At 36.5% G+C, this 23,436-nt stretch overlaps 1 protein-coding gene across 1 annotated transcript in view; it reads left to right on the top strand.

Moving 5' to 3' along the window:
* The window catches only part of CNTLN (centlein), a 217,583-nt gene extending 194,354 nt beyond the window's left edge, over positions 1-23,229 (top strand). Inside the window, exons 24-26 of the mRNA XM_019470756.1 lie at positions 12,798-12,983; positions 14,515-14,592; positions 23,100-23,229. Coding sequence (XP_019326301.1) covers positions 12,798-12,983; positions 14,515-14,592; positions 23,100-23,201 — 366 coding nt within the window. The 3' untranslated portion in view covers positions 23,202-23,229. The remainder of the gene's footprint in view (positions 1-12,797; positions 12,984-14,514; positions 14,593-23,099) is intronic.
* The last annotated feature ends 207 nt before the right edge of the window (positions 23,230-23,436 follow it).

A 23,436-nucleotide genomic window follows, 5' to 3' on the forward strand; every position in this document is an offset into this window, starting at 1 on the left:
TGGTCTGTTCTGGCATGGTTCTTGATAGGTCTCCAGTATAACCATCTGATAGAATTGACTGCCAAAATCAAGACCCATGGCAGTTTACTTGGCAAGCTTAGTGGATCTACTTGGGGATCTAGCACTCACTCTCTTAAGACATCTGCCCTCATTTCTGCTTCTCAGAGCAGGGCTTAAGCTAGGTGCATTTTCTCCTTGCTCTGTTATTTGACATACAGCTACATGCAGTCACGCATGTCAGAGGCGTTATTCCACCTCTCCTTGGCTGAGTGATGTTCTGCCAGTCATTTGCCATTCAGTCAGCTTACCTTATATCCCAATATATGTCAGTCTCTCTTACCTTTCTGCAGTTTACCTTGAATGCTGGCATCAATTTTGGCATGGCATATTTCCTCACTGCTATCTTGGGCCGTAGTTTAATATAAGTTAACACTTCTGTTAAAAAGTTCCACCTCTGAGTGACCGTCACTGCTCATTTCTGCCCCTATGAAACTTCCTCCCTCCTCCATTTATGAAATGTCATCATAAACATTATATGGGTCAATTGTGAGCTAGCTCATGAAAATGCAGTTAACCTTTTGAAAACCCAGAGCACCAGCTTTTGTGTACCACAGAGGGTCAGAGCACAGACAGGTTTACATGGTTGCAGGCTAGAGATGCGGGGACTGCCCTTTAGTGGCAGTGCTAATTGAAAATGTCACATGAAACTTATTGAAAATGTCACATGAAACTTCTTCTTGTTACAAAGAATAAGTCTAATTAACAACTCACCACTTTCACGTTAAAAATTCCTGTCATTTGGCAAATTCCTGTTATTTACCATCGTTGTCTTTTTCTCTTGAGCTGTTCTGTGTTGGGGAAGATAGAGCATTGCCAGGAAACATGTTCTTCTCAGAATGACCACAGGCAGATGACGTCCTATTTTCTCTTTATCTCAAAAAAAAAAAAAAAAAGAGATAATTATTAGTTGGATTGGGAGGCTCAAATATTTGGGAAATATTATCAGCTCCTTTCCAATAAGAGAGGAACACAAGTACACTGCTACTGCCTGTACTTCCAGCCGCAAAGTCAGTTCTTTGGATAGAAGTAAATCCTTGCAGGGGACTCTCAGAATTCTCCAGCTGTGGTGAGATAGTAAGAAATATTCTTGATAGGACGTTTCCATTGGTGAATGTGTTCTCAAACCGTGTGGATTCAGTTTCCTTGGCAGTACTGCTGCTCCAACTTCTTCAGGCCCAGGGTGTGCAGAACTTGCTTTTTATATGGGTACTCAGATCAGATGCCGGATGCCATTTGAATGATCATTTGTTTCTTCATCTAAAAATGCTAAGCATAATAGATAATTGTAAAATTTTATAATTGGCAAAAATGGACTTTTTATTGAAATAGAACTGTATTTTGCTATGCAGACAAAAATTGATTTATTTTGAAAAGTTTACACAATTGTATATGAACTGTGCCAATTTGGAAGTGTTGTTTGACCAAACAAAGGTTTCTTCAGCAGGTCACTGGGACATTTTGCAAACAGCAGCAGATAGTATCACTTAAGTAAATCAGCACTGTCAGTTTTGATTCGAAAGCGGACACCTTTAACATGACTTCAAGTTGCTAGAAAATGTTCCCCACTGGGAACACTTAGAAGCCAAAAGATAAGTCTATTTCATTTATTACACTCCAAACTGTCAACACTTAACCTAGAAAAGTATACCCAGAGTGATTATTTTGTATTGTATGGAGTGGATGATGAGTCTGCCAATCTGTGTTCAGTCAGAATCAGCATAATATTTGGTTACAGGGATGTGTTCCAGTCTGATGAGAATCAGTATTCTTATATGCAGAATATACACCTTTAAAAGAAGATGTCCTATATGCAAAGCAAAATTTGTGTAACTGAACAAATCTCACTATTAAACAAAATCAGGCATTTATTGCTTCTTTTTCACTATGCGTGCTGCTTTAGGAAAAAAAGGAGAAACACAGCTTTTATTATGAAATACCAACCTTTCTTGGTTCTGAGACTAAATTGGTGATAAATTAAGCTAATCTCCATCAGGATTACTCTGCATCTGGGATTTAGGCAAATTGAATCAGAGGCTTGAATAGTGACAGTGAATATCTATTAGACTGTAAACAGAATAATAGGCCCTGTGAATTTTAATGAATGAAGTGAATGGCTGAACTCTTATAGTTTACAGAAGGCATATGGTTAGTGATGCATATAGTATGCCAGGAACAGCATATAATGTAGATGTCTTAATGGATAAAATCTTGATTACTAAAAATGAAGAATAAATAGAAAGATTTTGAAAAGCTTTTCCTTACTCTTCTTTTTCTTCGCTTTTTAGGCTTAGAAGGATAGCACTTCCCTTTGGGTTTTGACTATGATAGGTAAAGATGATAACAGATGTAGCTTACAATATGTTGAATTTTCTTTTATATCCCACTCTGTATTAAGAGTTTAGAGGATTTTATTTAAATGATTCAACCTATGTAACCAAATTGCAAGGTATGTCAGGTTTTTGTAGCTGCGCATGTATGTGTCATGCAAAGTTTAGATGCAAATCACACAGGTGATTTTGTTGATATTAGTGCTACTTCCATTTTCTCACAGTACCTGGGAACCATTCTCAAAGACCGTGACTCTCAAATAGTAGATACTGTGTGAACAGATCCAACAAACTACAGCTGAACAGGAAACTGTTCTCACCAACTTGCAAATAAGTTCCTTTTCTGCCTCGGGAAAAAAAAATCTTCTAAGTTTTTCAGAGAATGAGACTGCAACACGCTCAGCTGGGACCTACTTGGAGACTCTGCAGTGCACTCCCTGGAAGGGTATAGATCCACCTGTGATTCCTTTAAATGGCTTGGAGGGACTGCTTTTTAAAGCTGATACTTAGCCCTGTGCATAATCTGGAGGTAGTTAAAGATGCCTAGTTTAAAGATAATGGCTGGTTTGGGGTCAAAAAGATAGAAACTATGTTGACTGCAAAAAGGGCTGACTGGAAGACTTGGAGGATGGACTCATGAGTACAAAGTATATGGTAAAGGCTCTGGGCTTGAAGTAATTGGAAAACTCTTTGGCAAAATGACAGGAAAAGTAGCAAAACTTGGAAAGGAGGAGAAAGGTCTTCAGTAATGATTTATTTAAGAGTTCGTGTAGAAATAATTGTTCAATGTATGTTGATGAGATTACTAAGAAAGCAAGCTGAAGCAGAGAGAACAGAAAGCACCCACGTACAGAGCCTTGTGAAGTCTCCACAGTAATTTAGAAAGGTGGGAGTTGAGGGGATTCCCCAACAGACAGGCCGAAAGAGCTACAGAGAGGTGGGAAGAGCTCTAGTAGGGTGGAATCATAAAAACCAAGTGACAGTATTTTAAGAAAACACAGTTGGTAAGATTTATGGAATTTTTTTAAGAGTGTAAGGAATGCCAGAGCTGACCTCTTACATTAGGTTTCAAGCACGTTTGTTCCAGCAGTGCAGTGGTCTTACACAGGGCATCTGGTTTATAGTTTTTATGCTTTGCGTGTGTTTCTGCAGAAAGATAGCATAAGCTCAGACACTGAACTGAGTATCAGGAAATCTTGGTGCTCTTCACATCTTGGTCACTGACCTGCTATGTGACCTTTGGAGTGTTGCTTCACCCCAGTATTTATTGGTCTGCCCTGAATATTCTTTGTTTGCCATGTCTGGTATAACTGTGCTGACTTTGTCTGCCCTAACTGTTCAGATAATAAACTCTCTGAGATCCCACGCATCTCTTACTGCATGTGTGTGAAGCTCTAATCTCTGTCAGTGCCTTTTTTTTCTCTGCGTAAATAACTGTAATATATGATGTTTTAAAGGAATGGTGCTAGTTTTGCTAGCACCTGTGTAAATCAGAGGTAATTCTGTTGAAACCAAAGAATTTACAGCAGGGGAAAAAATTAATGTAAATGAGGTAGGACTTAAATGCTGAAGTAAATAGGACTTTAAATTATTATTATTATTGCCCATTTCACATAAATATAATTTTAGAAACCAATATATTTTGACAGAAATATTCTGCCTGTCATCCCACGCTGATTATACATATTTCAACTCATTCTCTGCTATAAAGAAAACTACTATTTTTTCCCTGTTATAGGTCACAAAACATGGTAGTTGTGTTGAAAATTTAGCAACGGTACAATGAAAACTATGGAGTGTTTGCCAATACTTATAAAAAAAGCATCAGTCTGAAAACATTTGGGTCTACAACTTAAATTTTTGACAGTCTTAAAGCTTAATGTACAGGAGAGATTATATAACTGTAAAGCTGTAATATTATATATGACCAAATGTCCCTCATATCAGTAAGTATCTGCTGTATGTTCTATAAATGAGGTGCCCAGCTGATGTAGTAAGAGGGGCTTCATTCTACCTAAAGCCATGTTACAAAGAATGCTATGAAAAGAAACAGATTTTTAAGACAAGATTTCAGGCATAAACGAAAGTGTTGAAGCTAAACAGTTATCAAGAGAGGATTGGAAAAGAAAAGGAGAAAAAGCTGACCAGTAATACAAAAAACTCTAATTTTGAATCACAAAGGGAATTTTAAAACACACAAGTATACTCTTAAGTATATATTCTGTACTTCTCTACAGAAATATAAACTACATTGTAATTGGCCAGAATAAGGCCATTGCTGCGTCTTTGTTTAAATATGGTTTGTTTTGAAAACAATCTAAAATTAAAAACTGGCTGTGACTTAAGTAACTTTGCTATTAATTTTGAACTATCTTTTAGGACATAGCACAATGTATTCAATTTCCTTTTCTTATAAATGTCAAATATAGGTTGAAATATTTTTAATATTCTTCCCTATGGTTTTCCACACCTGGAGCTGGTTAAGAAAATGCAGCCAAGAACATTCTCAATTTTGTACTTGAAAATAAATGGTTATAAATAAATCATTTGTTTTCGATGGTTTTGAATCAAGAAGGAATGGTATTTTGGTAGAAGATGTAGGATGAGATTGGTAGCAAAGGTATTTTGGAGAAATGTGGAGAAATAATAGTATTTAAACAGTTGCCAGCCAAGTGAGACTTTCTCCCCTCTGTTCTCCTAATGGCAAGCAGGAATAACACAACTTAAGCCAGCATGGGTGTACAAATTCAAATCTTACCTATGATAGGAATCAGATTATTAAATTTTATGCAACACAGTTTCTCATTTATGTCATTGTACCTTAATACTCTTCTTCCTTATTGCATTTTAACTGGTTTGTGGGTCTGTAGTTCTAAATGCCGAGAAGCTGAGTTTTCAGCTTTCAAATACTGAAATCCTGAGGCCCCTTTTATACTGTGTGACTCAAGGGCTTTGTCAGGAAAGCTGTGGTGGGTTTAGCTTTAGTAGTTGAAAAACAACACTGTGCAAATCTGTCTACACTTTTCCAGATGTTCTTACTATAATTGGGTTTGGGATATGACTGAATTCACCTTTTCTAGTTCACAGTCTGTCATCCGTAGCTCAGAGCCATGAAGAAGGCAGGGTTGGGCTAGGATGTTGGACTGTAAACCGTAGGTTTTGCCACAAGGGTAGAAGAGGCTGGTAATATTTTAAATGACTTCAATTAATTTTTCAGATCTTGTCTGTTAGATCCTTAGTTATGCTCATGTGTGTTCAAATTTGCTTGTGTTAATGGATGTGGAAAATTGGGTTGTAGATGCAACTGCAGTACCACATTATTTTGTATGTACATACTGCAATTTCTCAATCTTTATGTAAAATGAAATTTTTACAGGTCGTCAGGTGAGGCATTTCTTCCAGGCAATGTGTGCTTTCATCTTCCATTGATCTCTGTGAAGTTGTGAGCACTATTCTCAGTGCCAATCAACATAAGATTGTTTATTTTAAATCATATATATAAATCTGATACTTAGCTTTACTGGATGTATTTCTTCCTTTCAGCTCTTTATTGAATTAGCTTTTGAAACTTCGCTAGCTCTGCTAGCTTTTAGATAATATTGTCACTCTGGTATTCCCTTGAGTGTATCTTTTTGTTTTGTTTGGGTTTTAACACATTCTACAGCTTGTTTGTTTACTTTATTCTTAATGTAAAAGATAATAAAACCCTATCTTAATTCCTGCAAATATGTACAAATAAACCCAAGAGCTGAGCCACGTAGCTTGAACGTATATGTTCATAAATTTTAAAACTAAAGCAGAAACTGTGACTGAAGACAGGTAAATAAAACCAACCCACCATATTATAAATGTGACCTGTGTGATATTGGTAAAATAATGTTACTACCACTTTAATATTTGGCAATAGCATTCTCAGTTGGAACTGAATACTGAAGTTGGTGGAAGAAGATAAGACTGGTCTATATCTCCTCTACACCTTTACACTCTACTTTCAGGGTGTCTGCTGGAGTCTCTGAAATCACATGTGATCTCTGGAGTTCATGAGAATTAAGTTAACCTCCTGAGGCTGACTCATTCCCCTGAGGCAGAATGCTACCTGTTAGAGCCCTTGGCCAGACTGTCGTGTCTTTATTTCTTGTCTACACTCTTGTCCCTTTTCTGATTGAAAAAAAGTTATGCCTAGAAGGTGTTTTTGTTCAAGTGAAGGAGCTAGTTGAGGTAACTTAAATAATATATATAAAAAATGAAATTACTATAAAGAGTTTTTCTTTTCTCTGACATACAGCGATCATGCTGTGAGATCAGTTTAAACATTATTACTGAAAGTATTTTGAAAGTCATTTTTAGAGAGGCAATAAGGACCTACTTCCGTTGAAGAAACTTGAATGCTTGTTTCAGGTGCTGAAACTGCATGACATCATCTCTTTGTGTCACTTTGTCCATTCATTCTGTTTTGTCTTGCTGGTCGTGAGCTGTTTGGGATGGTAATGCTCTCTCAACCTTTTACAGCCTAAGGATTTGCCCTGACCTTAGGCCAGCAATAATTGTTCTACCACAAAAGTAGAGAAGTTCTTTAAACTCAGCGTTCAGTTCTGTGAAATTTAGATCTTGTTTTCCACAGACAGTTGCAACATCTTCACAGTACTTTTGTTTCTTTAGGAAACTAACCTTGTTTCAGAAAAGATCTTCCATTTCATTTTTGATGTAATGTCACATCCTTACACCATCCCAATCTACAAAACAAGTGAGTTTCTAAGAACACATTACTTGTCTCTAAACACACTTACATATTGAACTACACACAAAATACTATGTATAGAATTGTTCTGTATATTATACTGTTCTATACATTTGTGGTTGGTTGACCCCAGCCAGCAGCTAAACACCACATAGTTGCTTGCTCACTCCCTGCCCCCAGCCAGACTGGGGAGAGAACAGGAAGAGCAAAAGCAAGAAAACTGGTGCGTTGAGGTAAGGACAGTTTAATAAGTGAAGGAAAGAAGGGGGAAAAAGCCCCAAGGGATCTAGACCAGTGCCCAGCCAGTGTCTGAGCAGTGGTTACCTGCCAGACTAATCCCCTATCTCCCTCAGTTTTTATTGTTGAGCAAGTTGTTACATGGTATGAACTATCCCTTTGGTCAATTCAGGTCATCTGCCCAAGTGCGTCCCCTCCCTACTTCTTGTGCACCCCAGCCTACTCGCTGAGGGGGCAAGCTGGGAAACAGAGAAGGCCTTGACGCTGTGCAAGCACTGCTCAGCAATAGCTGGTGTGTTATCAACACTATTGTAGTCACAAATCCAAAAACACTGCACCATAGGAGCTGCTAGAAGACAATTAACTCCATCCCAGCCAGACCCAGGGCAACATTATTGCTATTGTACAAAGCACAGTAAAGCTTAAAATTTTCCATAACTGATGTGAGCCATGGCTTCTGCTGTGACATCTGCACCAGTGCAAGACTGAAATCTAGCTATACATAGCTACAGTGCTAGCATCAGACTTTGGTCTGTCTTGGGGCCATTAAGTTTTATTATACTACAAACAATAACAATAGAGTGTGTAAATTAACATGGTAATTACAAGAATAATTTTAGGCATTGACTTCATCATATGGCATTACTTGGGGCCATTGATCAATTTGCATCAATTCCAGGATCAACTACTGTCAGAGCTTTTTGGGATGTAAAGACCTTATTAATAGTATGTTGTCAGGGTCTGTGTATCACCACAGCTTCTTTGAGTGTTTAATTAAATATGACCTTTTAAATAAAAAAAGACCTTTATACATCTCAAAACTGGCAAAAGATATGGTGCTAAAAGGTGTTTGCATGCTGAAACCAAAATTGAAAACTATTATCTTAAGAATTAATATTTTGGGTTGTGAAAATGAAGTAAAAAGGCTTATAAGGGAGATATTTTAGAACTGTATGCAACCCAGTGGATGTAATATATACTATATAACCATATGGAGTTGGTAGATAATGCAACAATTGCTACTGAGTAAAAAGAGCTGGGTACTTTAAGGTTGTTAGAATTTTAAGATTTTTTTTTTTCTAGTTGGACCAGTAGCAATTGCACTGGTCCGACAAGATGTGTCGTAGATTTGTTTTCAGGAATTAATCACGGATTCCTCCTCTAATTGGCTGGTAGCAGCTAAGTGTGTCCCACAGGAATAACTGTGACGGTGACATCTAAGTTGGGAAAATGACTTTACTAACAAAATATCCCCTAGATTTGACACTGAAGAAAAACAAAGAGAAAAGATCAAATCCTAGTATTACTAGTACTAATAAAGGCATTGCTGTCATACATCAATACAGTGCTGAAGCCATATTCTTCATTGATTTCATTGCAGGCAGTTTGTATCATGTATGTATGCTTATAAGTTTAAAACCAAGCAATTCTGAAATACACAGTGGGAAATGTTTTTGTTTAAAATCCTACACTTAGCTCCAGAATGCGTTGAATCAGTTTCTTAATCAAAGAATTATATACTGGCTTCAGTACACTCACCAACAAAACCTGTGTTGGTTAACTCTTAGGTTTTTGTCATTTTCAGTTTGGAAATTATTCTTCGTAACTCAGTTAAAGACCTATGTGGCTTTGACATTGAACATTTCTGTAGTAAAGCATGAACTGACATATAAATGAAATCACTAATAAGTAAACAATTCAGCACGTGAATATATTTATATATGATGGATGAGGATATATCAACAGAAAAAGCAACTTAAAATCATAGGGAGGCTATCTTTTTTTAAGGCACTTATCCAATGAAAAATGTATATCAAGACATTATATTACAACTTAATAATGTGAAGAAGGCAGGTTCAAAAACAGCTGGCCTCTGAGAGTCCGATTTGAAAGTCCATAAAGTAGCTTTATTTTTCACATACGGTGAAAGACCATGCTTTAGTGTATTAGAACTGCTCAGGGAAAAAAGGAATTGAAGTGCAAGTCCGCTATATGTATGATTTACTGTGATTACATATAACGTGTATGCTTGCATATCAAAACCTATTAGTTGTAATTTTCTCTTCCTTCATTTTTGTTTAAACTTCCTTTTTCTTTTTTTTTCTTTTTTTTCTTTTTTTTTTTTTCTTTTTTTTTTTTAAATTGCTGCTATAGATTCTTCAGGGTCTTCTGGTACCTTCCTTTCTGGAACTCTGAACTAAAAGACAAGCATAGTGGAGCTGCAGTTTCTGGGTTCCACTGTTGCTATTGCTATCAGCTTGTTCATTCGTCATGAACCTCTTTGGGATTTTGGATACACCAATAAAATTTATCTAATAATATCATAAGACTATTGTCTGGCAGTGGTTGTATGTTGTCCAAGATGTTCCAGTCAATGTTTATTATCATGCTTTTTGTTTGTCTGTGCTCAGCTACTTATCATTATTTGTAGTCTTTCCATGTGGCTTTGCCAAATGTCAATTTCCTTGACATTTTACTCCTTTGATTTACATTTCCTCTTTGCACCAGTATACAAATGTGCATCTCCTAGCCTGATCACCTATGTCTGAGAGAGATCTTACTTTTAAAATTTGGGAAGCTGATTCAGTTTGATTGAAAAAAGTACCGTTGAGCTTGTTTTTCCATTGTCAAATACATCTCCTACATGTTGCAGGAGCCAATTTACTGTTGGACCATTTCAAATGCTACAAAAACATGTTGTGATTTATCTGTAATTTTTTTTACATAGTGTGTGCTTTTCTACTTGGGGCTCTATCCTTTCTCAGTCTGTTTCCTTCTATGAGCTTGGTCCAAGTTGCCCTAGCTCCCTGCCTATAACATTTCAAGTTTCTTCATTCCTCTCAGCTCTATGTACAAGATATTTTGTTGGAAATACTGTGGATGGAGGGACCCACACTTGAATCAGAAAATGGGACAAATTTCAGTGTACCTTCTCTCCCCAAATTTGTGGTAGGGTAATTTTGCTTTTAAGAATTAAATTTTAGCTAAATACAGAAAAATGTTAAGTTGGGAAGTGGTAGAAAAATAAACAAATCTTGGAATCAGGTGAATCTGTTGTGCTTTCTTTGAAATATATCAGCAAATGCTCTCTAATGTCTGTATTTTGAATACACCAGAGGCTGTAGAGTACTTTACCCCAAATGCCGATAAACAGCCTTCATAATTTTGCAGTCAGTTTCTATGAGATGAAGGCATTCTGCAGAAAAAAGAATTTTCAGGAGCTTATCAGCTACTGGTGAGAGATAGTTTAATAAGATGAGCCCCACATATGACGATCGAAAGAAAACCTTATTTTCTCATTTTAAACTCAGCCAAGGTGTCTGTGTTGACAATCACAGTTCTGCTTGAGTCATGGAAGTTGAATACGCTAGGAGGATCTTCTGACAATGAGTTAATGCTCTTGTCTCTCAGCCAACAATTTTGAAATAAAATTGTCTTGCTCTGCTTTTGACAAAATGCTTTTGTCATACTTGCATAAATATTGAAACAAAATAACTTCAGTTATACAACCGATGATTTATACTAATGCTTAGTGTTATTTCACTGAACCAGAGAACTTTAGGAATAGGAGAGGTACGAACTTGAACCATCAATTCTTTATTGTGCAATTTTGGCCACACTGTTCACATGTTCACGTGTTCAGCTGTGGAAGGTATTATTCGAACTCAGTACTTGTGTGGTGTTGGGGAACAAAATCCAAAATCAGGTTTGAATTCCATTCAGCTTTCATTCAGGTCAACCAAGTCTTTTCAGCAGAATGTTTCATACTGTTTCTTTTATTCCAGTTTTAAATAAACAAAGGAGAGTGGTCTCACCACTGCTGGGTTTCTTCTTTCCCGTTAACCGCGAGTACAATTTTTTGTCTAGTCATCGCTCTATTTTTTACTTTTCCTAGGTTTTTACATCAGCTTTACTAAATCCCGGTAATCCCTTTTTCCACTCCAGATAATGGTTCTCCTTTCCTATCATTTAAACCTTTCAAACAGCTTTCTTTTGATAGTATTCTTCTGTTTTTCTGGATTTTTTTTTTAAGCTGCAGGCATCTTTCTGGATTAGTGGTGTATACCACATTTCAGAAATGATCATAGAAAAATTGTCCTTTATTATTAATGTCTTTATTAGTCACTAATAATAGAAGTAATGATAATAAAGGCAGTTTAATTATGCAGCATTAACAGCATCAGACATCCTATCAAGCTCTAGTTCTTGCTGAACACTAATGAAAAGTCTTCAACAGCAGAAACGGGATCCAAAATTGAGGCTTCTCTTGGCATCCCTGTTTCAGACCTTGTCAAAGCTAGGGTTAAAGAACAATTGCAGTGGTTCTGGTCTGGCACCTGATTTAGTATTCTTCTTTTTCTGGATTTTTTTTTTAAGCTGCAGGCATCTTTCTGGATTAGTGGTGTATACCACATTTCAGAAATGATCATAGAAAAATTGTCCTTTATTATTAATGTCTTTATTAGTCACTAATAATAGAAGTAATGATAATAAAGGCAGTTTAATTATGCAGCATTAACAGCATCAGACATCCTATCAAGCTCTAGTTCTTGCTGAACACTAATGAAAAGTCTTCAACAGCAGAAACGGGATCCAAAATTGAGGCTTCTCTTGGCATCCCTGTTTCAGACCTTGTCAAAGCTAGGGTTAAAGAACAATTGCAGTGGTTCTGGTCTGGCACCTGATTTTCCTCCCACCGCCTGAGCTGGTATCTGTTTAAAACACTACTATCTGCTAAAAGCACCCTTGCAAAGAGACTGCCTGGCCTGGATAGGCCTTCTGTGTGAGCCAGCTGCTTAGGGAATACAACCCTTCCTATGCAGGCCTTGAATAATAATACGGTGGACTTGTGTGCTCCAAGGGTATGCTGCTTATCAACAATGGATAACCACTACTGTGATGATTTAGATTGTAGAAATTGTATTGGGAAGAATCGGTAGCCAGGACAGTTTTGAATTACCCTGTCCTGGTGGGAACCAAATTTCAGGTTTTGATTAAAGAGGTATACTGGTGTTTCTTCATGCAATGAGGTACGAATAAGCTTTAAAAAGGTGTCTGTTTGACCACCTGTCTGTTTGGCCTGACACCTCTGTTGTTATTTCAAGAACATTTCTGGTAGACTGGATCAGGAAAGGATTTTTAATTGATTCTGTGGAAGCTGCTTTGTCTTACTACTGATGGCATTATGAATATAGTTATTTTGCTAAAAATTGTACCTATCTTTAAGAACATTTTCTGTTTTAATGTATTAATTAATATTTTGTGTTCTAAATACCATGTTATTTAATATTATGGCACATATCCTATTGAACCAATAACACAGAATGAAGATAATTCCTATCTAAAGGAGCTTAGTCTAAATTATACTGTTTTTTCCATAGTGTTTGCACTTCAAGAAAAATTGCAATGCAGTATTTTTTGCTTGCATCTTCCAGGCTTTAACCAGAGAGTTACAGCACAGCGTACAAGAACTGAGAACAAAAATCAAACAGGCAAAAAAAATGGGAGAAGTGAGAGCATGCAAGAAGGGTCTTTCCCAAGAGTCTGTTCAGTTGGCAGCATCTATCCTTAATGTTTCAACAACCGATCTTGAGGAGATATTAGAAGTAGAAGATGATGAGGTAAGTTATTTTAAGGACTCTTCAGTAAAAAGGGGCTAGATCAGAAGATACTGTATATTTCCATTCTTGAAGAAAAGGATTTCCAGGTAAAGCCTGGAATTTCATTGTGCAGCATCCAGCACAAAAAGAACACAACAGTTGGATTTAAATAAAAAGGTCAGGTTAGAGACTCATAAGGTGGCAAGACTTTGGGCATGCATAAATAAAATATAAATATGCTGGTTTGAGCATGTAGATGTAGAGACATTTTTTTGAAAATTCTTAGTAGTTCCTTTTTCATGAGACTATTTGGCAGGGTTATACATTTTAAATAGAATTCTGCATTAATGAAAACAAAATTAGAATGTGTCTTGCTGTGCCAGATTGATTCCATTGAGGCTTCCTTTGTTGAATTGTGATTCCTATTAAAGGTATTTCTAGTAGACAGATGGTTTCTGGGGGAATCCATTGCCTTTTTTTGTTGATTCTATCACACATTTTACTATGAAATATTTGATAGCGTTTTTTTAAATAGAATTCTGCATTAATGAAAACAAAATTAGAATGTGTCTTGCTGTGCCAGATTGATTCCATTGATGCTTCCTTTGTTGAATTGTGATTCCTATTAAAGGTATTTCTAGTAGACAGATGGTTTCTGGGGGAATCCATTGCCTTTTTTTGTTGATTCTATCACACATTTTACTATGAAATATTTGATAGCGTTTCATCAAATCACCCTCTATTAAATAGATACAGTAATAGCATTTCTTATCCAGATTTATTTAGGCCTGATCAAATAATGCATGAAAAAGCCTGTACACTTACTTTAATAAGAGTGTCTAGGAGTTGACCATGTAACAGTACTCTGGTGATGACTTAGGTTTAGCCTTATTGGAGCTTTATATTACAGAAGAGAGTTTTCACGTTGGTTAGATATAGGTGCATTGTATGTGTATGCGCTGATATGGATTACATTCATGAATACAAATAAAATGGACTGATCCCTGCCCTGTTTACTAACATCTACACACCCCTGTAAAGTGATTCACTTTGACAGAATTGTTCCATGCTTACCTCATTCTCAAAGCAATTTCTACATCCTGTATATTTTGTTGTAATCACTGTTGTGAATATTTGTGTAAAACACAAAAATATACTTAACTATAAATAGAAAACAAATTTAAAATACAGGTGATGAATTTACACTACACAAATTTTAGATACATATTCCATTTATCAGTGTATAGACTCAGGAACCTTTACAATGAACTCATAAAATTTACACATAGATCACACATACACTTGTATATTCATGTGAAAAGAACATGCTGTGCACGTTTCTAGGGACAATCACAGATAAGGATAGGTTTCTAAATTTAACAGAGCCCTCATACTTGGTGGATATGCTTCAGATAACTAGTTTTGCAAGCATAGTTCCCAATCCCACATGCTGTTTATTTAGTGTATATCCAGTTACATATTTCCTTTATTGTTCATTATGTTCTTTTCACGTGGTGTCAAAATATTGTCTGTTATATTTTTTTATTTTTAGGAAACAGCAAAGACAAAAATGGAATTTGAAAAAGATAAAGAGTGGCTGCAGTATATACAGAAACTTCTTGAAGCACAGGTGCTAAATTTACATCTTCCTTTAATGAATTATAACTTTCTACTCTGAGTAGCTAAGTGTTTTTAGGTTGAAATTAATCCGTTGCATTTGTAATTATGTTGCCATTGATGGTCCCAAATTATACTGTGATAAGGCAATGTAAAATCCTTACATTGTAGCATTTCCTTTTTATTGCTTTTAAAATAAGAGTCACTGGATAAAACTGAAGAGATGCTAACCAAGGATTCGTGATAGCTAACTTAACAGCTGAAACCAGTGAAACAATGCTGGAGAAAACCAGCACAGATCTTGGCAAATGTGTTAATTGAATTATTGAGACAGTGTGTAATGCTTGCTAGAGTGAAAAGGATCCATTCTCTCATACCTCTTAGGAAAAAGAGATTTTTTATTATGTGCCTTTAAAGTTAGTAGTTGATATGGACACCTGAGGAGTTCATGGGTTTCAGTGACCTTTTACTGTGGACCTGTTTCCAGTCAATTCATGTTTTCCTCATAGCCAGACAGCTGTTTATTATCGTGTCTTCCCGCATTCTCTACAATATTTTCTACTGAGACCTCGAGCAGCTTGTTAGTGGGAAGTAAATATTGATTTGGCATCCTGTCAATGCAGAAAGAATGAAAAAATTTCCACCAGAGGCCCCTCAAACATTTTCCTATCGACATTTTCTGGGCAGAGAGGAAAGCTGCATAGAGGATGACAAGGCTGAGACTAGCAGAAATCCCTGAGGGGTCCATTGAGACTGCCGCTGTGACCTGTGTGATACTTTTTCTTCTCTTTCAAGTCTTTTTTTTAATACACACACAGTCTGCTGGGATGCTCCCCTCTTGTAAGTGATCAAGGGCAGTTTATTGGCAGGTGAGAGCCCTGCTTTTCTAGCCATAGTCAGCTTTTGTTTGGACATCACTGACAACACACACTGACTCTTGAAACTTTTCCATTATATTTTAGTTGTCTCCTTTATTCAGATGATGGGTAGCTGATGTCTGAAAAGAAATAAAATTTGATGTATAAATCCAGTGTTCCTAATGCATATTCACTAGCATGGGTCCATTAGCGATGTAGTTCATTTCTGTTAAGAATATGGATGATTGAAAATATCTTGAAAGCCATTTCAAGGGAACCATCAAATTTGGATTTATATTTTTTATCATTAATAGCTTTTGTGTCTAGGTTTTGTCCTATGACCAGATTTTTAAAAAAATGACAGGTTTTTTTCATTATCAGAACTTACTAGCATTAAGACTGCTTAATTGCTGCAGTGGAGGAGGTGGAAATATCAGTTTGCTTTTACTGGCTTTGTCAGAAATACTGGCATTTTAGTTTAACCTCGTAGTGTTACATGGAACTCGGCAGTAAAAGCACAAATATTTCTATTCACTAAATTGCCTTCATTTTAAGAACTTAAATGTCAAGATTCTGTCCATATTATGGACTCCAAAATAGGAATCAGATTCATGGAAAATGACAGAGAATTCTTATTCTATTTTTTGTTATCATTCTTTGGCAGATTGTTAAAAAATCCTAAGCAGAATTTTATCACTTCTCTTTGTCTGATATAGACAGACAGCAAAAACTAGGGCACGGAGAGTGAGGGGGTCGTTGACTGTGTAACCAACTATATTAGGATTGCAAATATTAGCTAAGGATAGAGGAACTCATTGCTCTTAGCCATATCAGTTTGTGTACAAGTTAATAGAGGTTTTCAGTGTTTTTTGCTCCATCTTGTGGGGTTCCTCAGGAGGAGCTCTGAGGATAAAAGTAATTCTTGGCAAGCCGACTGTCTTTAGAATCACAAGGAGATGAGTGCTTTTTGGGAGCAGCCAGCTCTGCTTTTCATTTCTGTCCATGCTAAGTCACATGGATGGAAATTGCTAAGATTTCTTGGTCTCTATTTGGGAGCAGCTCATGGAAGAGCTCTATGCCCTTTAAAATCCTTAACTCATATCTTGTAGAGAGTTTGGCTGTGGTTTCCTTTAGTAGGCATTAGTAATATTTCTTATCAGAAAACTAAAGCTCGTGGTGAAATGAAAGCTTTCTGTCAGGACTTTGCGTGTAACAGACTGCTCACTTAATGATACAGGTTGGCAAACTGTGTATGCATTTGCACCTTGAACAAAGATGCAGGCTTGCCCTTTTCTGTTATTCTGAGAAAATGTTCAGCTGAAAATTGCATCGGATCACTTAATATTGCAGTTTGATATAGTGTCTTTTTGTGCCATTGAGCCAGGACTTTGGAACATAATTGCCCAGCAGTATTGATTTAATTGCCTAGGTTTATTTGTGGACTCCTAATTATTGACTGGAGGTAAATTTAATGGAGAAACCTTTATGAACACTGGGAAACTGCTGCTGTTGCTGTTATACATAATGAACTGCATCATATTCCTTTAGATCATTCTTCAAGCTAATTTTATTCCGCTGTGACAGTATGATAACATTTAAAATGTCATAGACATTTTATTTTTATTACTGACATACGCCATTTTACTGCTGCATTAGAATTTTGGGGGGACTGAGGGAAGCACTAGTTGCTTTTTACTGTCATTTTATAGATTCCCCTAAAGTGTAATGATAAAGGATAGCACACCTCTGTTTTACACTTCATCTGTACCTTTATTTTCCATACTCTTACGACTCGAAAAAGTAATTTCTGTCAGCTTTACAAGAATGTTAATATTTCAATGATAAATATTTTTGCATTGCTGAAGCTCACAGACCCCAGTCAGAGTTTGTGTGTCCTTATTTTATCAACTACTATAGAAACACATGAGAAGAAAAAACACCACATTGAGCCAGGACTTTGGAACATAATTGCCCAGCAGTATTGATTTAATTGCCTAGGTTTATTTGTGGACTCCTAATTATTGACTGGAGGTAAATTTAATGGAGAAACCTTTATGAACACTGGGAAACTGCTGCTGTTGCTGTTATACATAATGAACTGCATCATATTCCTTTAGATCATTCTTCAAGCTAATTTTATTCCGCTGTGACAGTATGATAACATTTAAAATGTCATAGACATTTTATTTTTATTACTGACATACGCCATTTTACTGCTGCATTAGAATTTTGGGGGGACTGAGGGAAGCACTAGTTGCTTTTTACTGTCATTTTATAGATTCCCCTAAAGTGTAATGATAAAGGATAGCACACCTCTGTTTTACACTTCATCTGTACCTTTATTTTCCATACTCTTACGACTCGAAAAAGTAATTTCTGTCAGCTTTACAAGAATGTTAATATTTCAATGATAAATATTTTTGCATTGCTGAAGCTCACAGACCCCAGTCAGAGTTTGTGTGTCCTTATTTTATCAACTACTATAGAAACACATGTGAAGAAACAACACCACTGCTAAGAAGCTTACAATTTCATAGAGACATCTCTGCATCAAGATATTATTATGTAAATAAGAATCATATAATCAAAAAGTACAGTCATGTTCTGAATTCTACAGAGCTGGTAAAAATCACTTATTGTCTAAACCTATGTCTTCAATGGCCAACAAGTGTTTTCTCAGTTGCCTTTTTGTATTTGTACATTAACACCCAATGGCTAGAGTGTTCTCACTAAAGTATAAAAATGAAACATCTTAATAACTGACATAAGGATAAAAGGTAAAAGGTTCCCTTGCCTGTGAAGAACCTGTATATGGAGAGGCTTCAAAGGAGCACATGCAGATATCTGCTATCTGCATAGGGGTATCTGAGTCACATGTAGAGACATCAGACTGATTATGCATTAGTGATTGGGCATGGGAGAGAGAAGCTGGGAGAGGTATCGCATGATAGACCATTGAGTTTTTAGTGGTTCGTGGTATTTGGGATAGGAGGGAACAAGGATGGTTATCTTGTTATGTATGTGTGTTTACAGCTTGCATGGCAAGTGATGAGGCTTTTATCTGCTTTCTCCCTCATATCTGGGTGTGTATGTCTTCTTATTTGAACATGGCACAGTGTAGTAGCACTCTCATTTATAATCATAAAAAAAAACCCCAAACCAGCAACCTTCTCTAGCTTTTCCCCATCACAGGAAACTTACATAGCTAAACCAAGAGGATGACTTCACATAGCTTAGACAAGGTTTCTTGTATGACCCAAGGCTTTCATTCATTGTGACTGATTGTAAGGAACAGCGTCTCGAAACAATCCGTTAATAATTTTATATGTGACTACAGCATGTTAGCCCAATCCAGATTACTGCCTGAAGTCTCCAAGAACTATTTTTTAATAAAATACAAATCATCTGCCTAACTCTTCCAAGCATTGAACCAAATGACAGCATTGATTTAGCACGTCCCTTATCACATATACAGCAGCACTTGCCTTCTCTCCCTCCTCATGTACTCCTTGGGATATCACATCTCACATAAACAAAGCTGCCTAATAAAATCTTTCCTCTCATGACCTCATTATGAATCTTACAAATCATATTCCAATGGTGAAAACTTCCAGAAAAACTCCCTCCCCTCTGTTCTGTGGGCTCTCTGTAGGTATGTGAATAATCCATCTCTAGAACAGGGTTTGGAACAGTATATTCACTCTTCATCGGTAGGAATTTTCCCCAACCCCTTTTTAGGATTTGCACTGGCTTCTAAATATAGATTTCCTCTGGTGTCATCTGGGAATGTGCACTAACAGCTATGGTTGTTTCCTTTCAAATTTCTTGGGTTGGAACTTGCCTGCTTTGCTTTCATTAGTCTCCCTCCAGCCTGTGTCTGCTCCTTCTCTTTAAACAGGTCTCTGCTCATTGCCTGTCCTCTGCTCACGTTCACACCTGTATTCACACACGCACAAACACACATGTGCACACTCGCCACTGCCAGCATCACCAGTTGTTTCAAGTACCTGCACCGTAAAAAGCAGCACCATTGCAGTCTGAACCATATCCTGGGCACCATTACCATTGGTATCGGACCATCAGAAAGTAACCATGATTTTCTCGTAATTACAAGAATAAGAGCTCAATCCTGTGCACTGACAATCCATTATGGTATAAATCTATGTTTTATCTCATGCACAGAAACAAAACCACATTACATCACTTATCCTGGACTGAAAGCAAGGAGAGATTGGCTTGATTACTCAGGATAAGAATACAGGCAGACACATATATATTTATCTAATCACATATACACAGCCGTCACAAAGCAGAATGGATAAAGAACAATAGTGAAGTGAAGCATTTCTCTAATTTTTTTTGTAAACTTTGACTTTTAGTTTATAGTGAAATTAGGAGGTTGTGGTCATTATAATCTGAGTTTCTTTAGTTTTATTTCAGGTTATTTTTTGTGGTTCACTTAATTCAATTTAAGGCAGCTCTGCAGCGTGTTTGGATAGTTTTGTTGGGCAAATGTATTATACTGATGTCCATATGGGGAGATTTAAAATAGGTGTAACCGTTAATTTGTGTATTCCAGAAATTAAATACCTATATTTTTATGTTAACACATTTTAGACTTTGTGAAGCAGAGGCCAAGTAACATTGTACTCTATGAATGGAGACTCTGTGTCTCATTAGAATAACAACATTGCCTTGCATTCATTATGAGTCTTTTCACTGGCAGATGAGTGTATATTTATGCACTTGTGCTGAGTGAGACTCAGTCGTGTCGTGTAAGGTTGGTAAATATTACTAGTTTATTTTTTACAGAACGGATCTCCGAAAGAAGTATACTCAAGGTCAGAATAAATAGGTGAGAGAAATCGAAATAACTGTCAGCATTCCTGACTCTTTAGGATCATATTACCTTACAGTTATCTATACACCAAGATATCTGTCTGATAAGTTGTGTAAGAAATATGCCATTTCATTCATATGGCTTTCTAGTATCAAAGAAGAAATCTATAATTCTGGTAAAGATAAATAAATAAATAAAAATCTTTACATCCACATGTAGTTTGCGCTCTCAAATGTTCTGAATTTATACAAATAAATTAAATACTACTTCTCTCAAAGCCTACCATAATATACTGATTTAGGATCGCTGTCATTGTTAATGCTTAGTGTTCAGATAAATTGGTTGTGGCACAGATAACTGGAAAACATTTGAAGGAAGTATCATTCTGTATTAAAATATATAATTATCAGTGGTATAAACAAGGTTTCACTCCTTAGGTATGCACTTAGCACTCACTGAACTCCCCAAGCCTTCCCCAAGCATATGGCAGCTTTGGAAGCTGGGATGAATACTTTGGAGTAGAGACATCTTCAGCGGTTGTGAAGTTCTGGGGAGAAATGTAGAGGGAAGCTTCCCAGGATAGTTACAGAGCCATCATTAAAAGTAAATCTGACAGGCTTCTATTAAAGATGAAGACTGTAGAGACCATCCAGTTCTGGGTGTCTGTATGGAAAGAAAACCAGATAAAAACATACAGCACTTCCTCTGAAACCAACAAATGTTGAAAGAATGACATAACATTCAACTTTCAAATGCTCTTGATTTAAATGAAAGATTTAAATTGAAAGAGTTCTTGAAAGATCACTTTGCTATGACATGGAAGCCACAGAGAGTAGTGAGCAGCAAGTAAAATGTAGCTAGAATGATATGAGCCAGAGACATCAATAAGAAACCATTCATCTCAGGTACAACATTAAGGAGGTGAAATGTATCAGAAATGAATGTAGTCAAGCTAGGCAAGAAGAATTAGAGACTTTGAGGTAATGGTATAGTGTTCTCGTAAAAAACATATTTAGATGAGGAGGGAGAGCAATTAGAGTGAACAGGATGCTGGGGTCAGTGTTTTTAGTGCAAAGTAGCAAGTGAGTGTCTCAGAATTTCAGATAAGATTATGTCTTATGTTACTCTGAATAGATTTGTGCTCAGTGAATTGGATCCCTCTATTCCCCCAAAAGTCATCACAATAGCATACAGGAGAAAGCTGACAGGTGTAGATGACTACTAGAAAATTCTTACCATAGACAGAAGTTATTTATGACAGATGGAGACATGTCTGGCCAGCCAAGTACCAGCCCTTCAAAACCCCTTTTCCTGTAGAAAAGGGAAATAATGCATATTATTGTTCTTTTTCTGTAACTGCAAAGTGACTGTTGAGCAACATGTAGGATTGCCATTACAGTCACTTCATGATAGATGCTTGCTATTAACAAGATTTTCCTTGCTACCATTTTAGATTTTTTTTTTCCTGGCTTGTTAGTAATTACAAATATCAGTATATAAATTCATATCTATATATCAGTTCAGACATTACACCAGCATTTATATTTGATGTACTTTATGTCTGGGTTTTTTTGTTTGGTTGGTTTATATTTTTTGTTTCATATATCTAGGAAACAAGCAGTGCTCTATCTGGTATAAGTACCATACAGTTTTTCCTTTAGGATGGAATATTGAAGTGGAAAAATAAAATCAGAGCAGCGAATCTCAAATGTGGAACTAGAGAGTGGTTCTAGGTGCAAAAGTATTGCCTTGAACTACAGTTGTGAAAAGCAGAGGAAGCTGGTGATTGGCCTGCTCAACCACCTGCTATATTTTACCCAATTTATTTCTGGTGGCCTTATTAAGGTAAAATTATCTCCCCTTCTGATATGAGCGTCAGCTATTACTTTTGGTGTGAGACTGACCCCTCGGTCACCGCTGGTCTCACCAGGAGTTCAAGAAAGCTGACAGAGCTCTCTGAAGCTGACAGAGGCTTTCCAAGGGTGAACAAAAACTGTTTGGTTCTCCTCTGTCACAGCACTGACCACTGTCTGGGTGGAGCTGCAACGACTAGTGTTTTGTGCCATGTCCAAAAGTACTTCCCAGCATACAGTGCACTGACGCACCAAGACTGTGAAAGAAAACCTCTTTAAGCATTAAAGCAATGATGCTGAAAAATATACCAAATATCTTTCTTTGAAGACATCAATTGTGCAAATACATCTTTTATATTGGAGAAGATATAAAAGAGGTTTTCACTTTTCCCTGTAAATATGTAAATACAATTTTTTGGTATTTTCTTTTAGAGGAGCAGATGTTTATGTAATATCCCAATAAATGCAATTGGAGCTCCTGGGGTTTTGGGTTTTGTTTTGCTTTGGGTTTTTTTATTTACAAGTTTTCACATGTGAGTCTAAGGCAGTTGCCACAGCATTGAGAGCTGTACTGGTAGTTCTGTCTCATCCTCCTGAGAGTAGCAAACATACACTACCATTTCTGCATGCCCTAGAGTTGACTGTAACCTCTTATTGATCAGCTGATTGAAGATAAATGACAGAGATGCTGGTACTGCAGTTTACATCATTAACATGGTCAGTAAAGCATGAATTGTTCAATAAGGCGTTTATCTTTTTTCATTTTACTCTGTTCTTTTATCATTTTTATGACAGAGAGAAAATTTTCAGACACTAACCAGGTGGGTGAACTTTAAAGATCAGATCTGTGCATGTGTGGTAGTTGTCAGAACTAAGTGAAATCTAATGGTTTAAAGATATATAATAAATGTTTTTCACATGAAGAAAACAAAGTTCAATGATCATTTTTCTTACTATGTTTCTTTTTCAGTTTCCTTTTGCCTCATACTTAATGGATGCCATAATGGAAAAATTAAATGAAAAGAAGAAACTGCTAGAAGAGTATAGTTCTCTGATGAAACACACTGTATGATGTTGCTAAGACCTATCTTTGCAAAGTGTGATTAAAATATGTGTGCTGTTTCCTCATGTCTTTCCTCTTCACATAAAGAACTGTCAATATGCATGGTCAATACATAAGTAGAAACTGTGAACTAATTAATTGTTGAACAAGAGGAATTAATTACGTTCCTATTTAGAAAGGAGTGTGGTGTTTGATTCCTGAAGACAAAAATTGCTGCAAATCAATGCAAAGTTAAAAATGATTT

The sequence above is a fragment of the Aptenodytes forsteri genome, unplaced genomic scaffold, assembly GCF_000699145.1.
Source record: "Aptenodytes forsteri isolate BGI_AS27 unplaced genomic scaffold, ASM69914v1 Scaffold46, whole genome shotgun sequence".
Lineage (NCBI taxonomy): Eukaryota > Metazoa > Chordata > Aves > Sphenisciformes > Spheniscidae > Aptenodytes > Aptenodytes forsteri.